The sequence below is a fragment of the Perkinsus marinus genome (genome assembly GCF_000006405.1).
Source record: "Perkinsus marinus ATCC 50983 genomic scaffold scf_1104296962786, whole genome shotgun sequence".
NCBI lineage: Eukaryota > Perkinsozoa > Perkinsida > Perkinsidae > Perkinsus > Perkinsus marinus.
The window spans coordinates 1-2,760 of NW_003205323.1; the positions used below are offsets into that span (position 1 = coordinate 1).

Consider the following 2,760-nt stretch of genomic DNA (forward strand, 5'->3'; position numbering starts at 1 on the left):
TTACCCCTTATAAGGTAGTAGTAACGACTCTCCTGTTGTCTGCGTCAATATCTGTGGTTGATAAGGTTGTGGCGCTATCACCCCGTGATGGTATGATTGAATTCGTTTCAAAGAGCAAAACACTGAGCTCAGCACTACGAGAGAACGGCAACAACCTCATGACGTATTGTTACTACTCGTTGTCGAGCGTTATCCCCTTTGCTCAGGTATTTCAAGCATTGCGCCAAGGCAAGTAATGGAGCTCAAGGCACTGAGTCGACCAGACTGAAGGAGATTCTGGAAACATTCTCGCGGAGCTGCGCTGGGTAGTAGTAGTAGTAGTAGTAGTAGTAGTAGAGGGGTAGTAGTAGTAGTAGAGGGGTAGTAGTAGTAGTAGTAGTAGTAGAGGGGTAGTAGTAGTAGTAGTAGTAGTAGTAGTAGTAGTAGTAGTAGTAGTAGTAGTAGTAGTAGAGGGGTAGTAGTAGTAGAGGGAGTAGTAGTAGTAGTAGTAGTAGTAGTAGTAGTAGTAGTAGTAGTAGTAGTAGTAGTAGTCTTGAATGAAGGTATGACAAATCAGGTACTGTGTCATAACGTATGTGTTGGGTATTGGTGACAGACATCTGGATAACCTCATGGTAGACGATGTGGGTCATATGTTCCACGTTGACTTTGGGTATATATTTGGTCGAGACCCTAAGCCCCTACCACCACCTATGAAGCTGTGTAAGGAGATGGTTGAAGGTGATAGATACTCTTACTGTACAACATTGAGGATTATCTCAGGTATGGGTGGGCAGAACTCTGAGTATTTTAGGCTATTCCGGCAATACTGCTACTCAGCTTATCGCATACTCAGAATGAATTCAAAGCTTATATTGAGTCTAGTAGGCCTAGTCCAAGGAGCTAATATAAAGGATCTCGTCGAACAGGTAGTACTATGTACCCGGTGATGGGTATAGATATCTTGTCCTCCTGTTATGGTTCATGGTGCCGTTCAGGATCCGCAGATGGTATTATCTAGGATGGAACAGAAGTTGGCTCCTGAGATATCCGAAGAGGAGGCAGAGTCCCGCTTCCTAGGCCTTATTAATGATTCAACTAATGCACTATTCCCTGTTGTTATGGAAAAGCTTCATCAATGGGCTCTCTATTGGTCATAGTATACAAGAAATATCTTCACATCTATCATTGATCATCTACAACTGAGTGTGCTGTAATTTTGAAAACATGCCGTTTCTCATGTGTTAATCTTTGTTGAGTGGTATGGATGATACAGCCCTTTTCTCTCCAAGTTCGAGAGCCCCTCATTACATAATGGACGTCGATAATATCCTCACGGTGCCTAAGGTGGCTACCTGGTGTAAGGGTGTAGTAGCTAAGCTTACTCGAGCTACAAGCAATCCCTTGATGCAGAAATATCTTGGGTAAGAAGCCTTGTCAACCGTGTATGAAGTATGCTGTTATTTGTAGGTATGTTTCCCAGCGACTAGATGCAGGAGAGTATACCTCCCCATCACAGTACTGGGATGAGCTGTATCGAAGTATCAATGCTGTGGAGGATCCCGTAAATCAAGGACGGCTGAACCCCACAATAGAGGAGGATAAGGTCACCTTCAGAGGTTTTGAGACTGTGTACAGCTTAGCAGCATTGGATCCTGACGACAGAGCCATCTATGTGAGCAGTATCATTTTCTATCATCGAAGACCAAGGGTTGGTGGGCGACAGTGTTAGTCCTCCTCAGTTCGAGAGTTGGTTCACAGAGGATGTCGATCATTCCCGAGCAGGAGCATCTGAAGTGAAGGCAGCTCTAGCGGAGTGTGATGTATTCTTCAAGGATATGTCAGATGAAGATGTGGATAAATGCATCGATATAGTGAGTCGCTGCTAACATAGTTATACCCGATCTTTGTATATGTGAGGTACGGAGGAATGCTGGAAAATTCCCCGTTGACTCGCGTCACTTCTTGGAGTCGTTCCCTGCACCTGGTACCATGCATTACTCACGTCGGAAGGCAGCTGACAAGTCCAAAGAAGGGATTGTAATAGGTATTGAACAAAGCATTGGAGTGAGGGCCATTAGTATTGAATAGGTGATGGTACATTATCCGATGAGGAGATGGTAGAGAGGAGAGTGAAGTCTGCCATGAGTAAAAGGCTTACTGCTGAGGAATTACGAACAGATATAGAGCGGACTATGGACACTGAATTGAGGGCAAGCTACGGTCCTTTGTACACTACACCATCGGGGGCTCTAGTGAGGGATGTGTATCGGGAACCAATTGAGAAGGATGAACCGAAGAGTAGCAATGATACAGACATTAAAGTGGGCATGGGATACAGTTATGTGAGGTCATCGAGTTGTTGGATGCTTCTTCAGACAGCTAACGATGGCAACAGCAGCAGTAGTAAAGCCAAGACTACAGCTGAGTTGAGGGCTGAGGCAATAGAGACATATAAACAGAGGAAGGCAGCCTATTATGAGGCATGCCCATTGAGTCTTGATGTAAACTATAGAAAATGAGTCCTCTATCGGCACAGATGCGGTAAAGCATCGTCCTAGTAGTCACATAATATGATAGCCATCGTGGTAATCGTCAGATAGGGGATATATGTGGGACTCGTCGTTGTCTCTCCTTGTGCTTCCCGCAGTTCTAGCGTCATCGAGAGATATACTTATTTCGAACCCGATATTCGTACTCCCCATGTTCGTACTGACCTCTATTTTCAGTTGATTTCTCATTGCCCATTGTCTCACCTCGTTCATACTGTTCGTGAGCTGC

The 2,760-nt window shown here is 44.7% G+C and overlaps 2 protein-coding genes across 2 annotated transcripts; both read left to right on the plus strand.

Annotated features, from left to right (window-relative positions):
• Positions 1–65: 65 nt before the first annotated feature.
• Pmar_PMAR019368 (phosphatidylinositol 3-kinase class, putative) lies at positions 66–1,139 on the plus strand (the record flags this gene model as incomplete). The annotated part of the gene is made up of 5 exons (XM_002771418.1): positions 66–163; positions 207–305; positions 557–720; positions 763–908; positions 978–1,139. Coding segments are annotated over 5 exons (669 nt in total), but the record flags the coding sequence as incomplete, so codon positions are not given.
• A 154-nt stretch (positions 1,140–1,293) lies between these two features.
• On the plus strand, positions 1,294–2,483 carry Pmar_PMAR019369 (hypothetical protein; the record flags this gene model as incomplete). The annotated part of the gene is made up of 6 exons (XM_002771419.1): positions 1,294–1,403; positions 1,450–1,654; positions 1,722–1,853; positions 1,900–2,026; positions 2,071–2,303; positions 2,358–2,483. Coding segments are annotated over 6 exons (933 nt in total), but the record flags the coding sequence as incomplete, so codon positions are not given.
• Between the last annotated feature and the right edge of the window lie 277 nt (positions 2,484–2,760).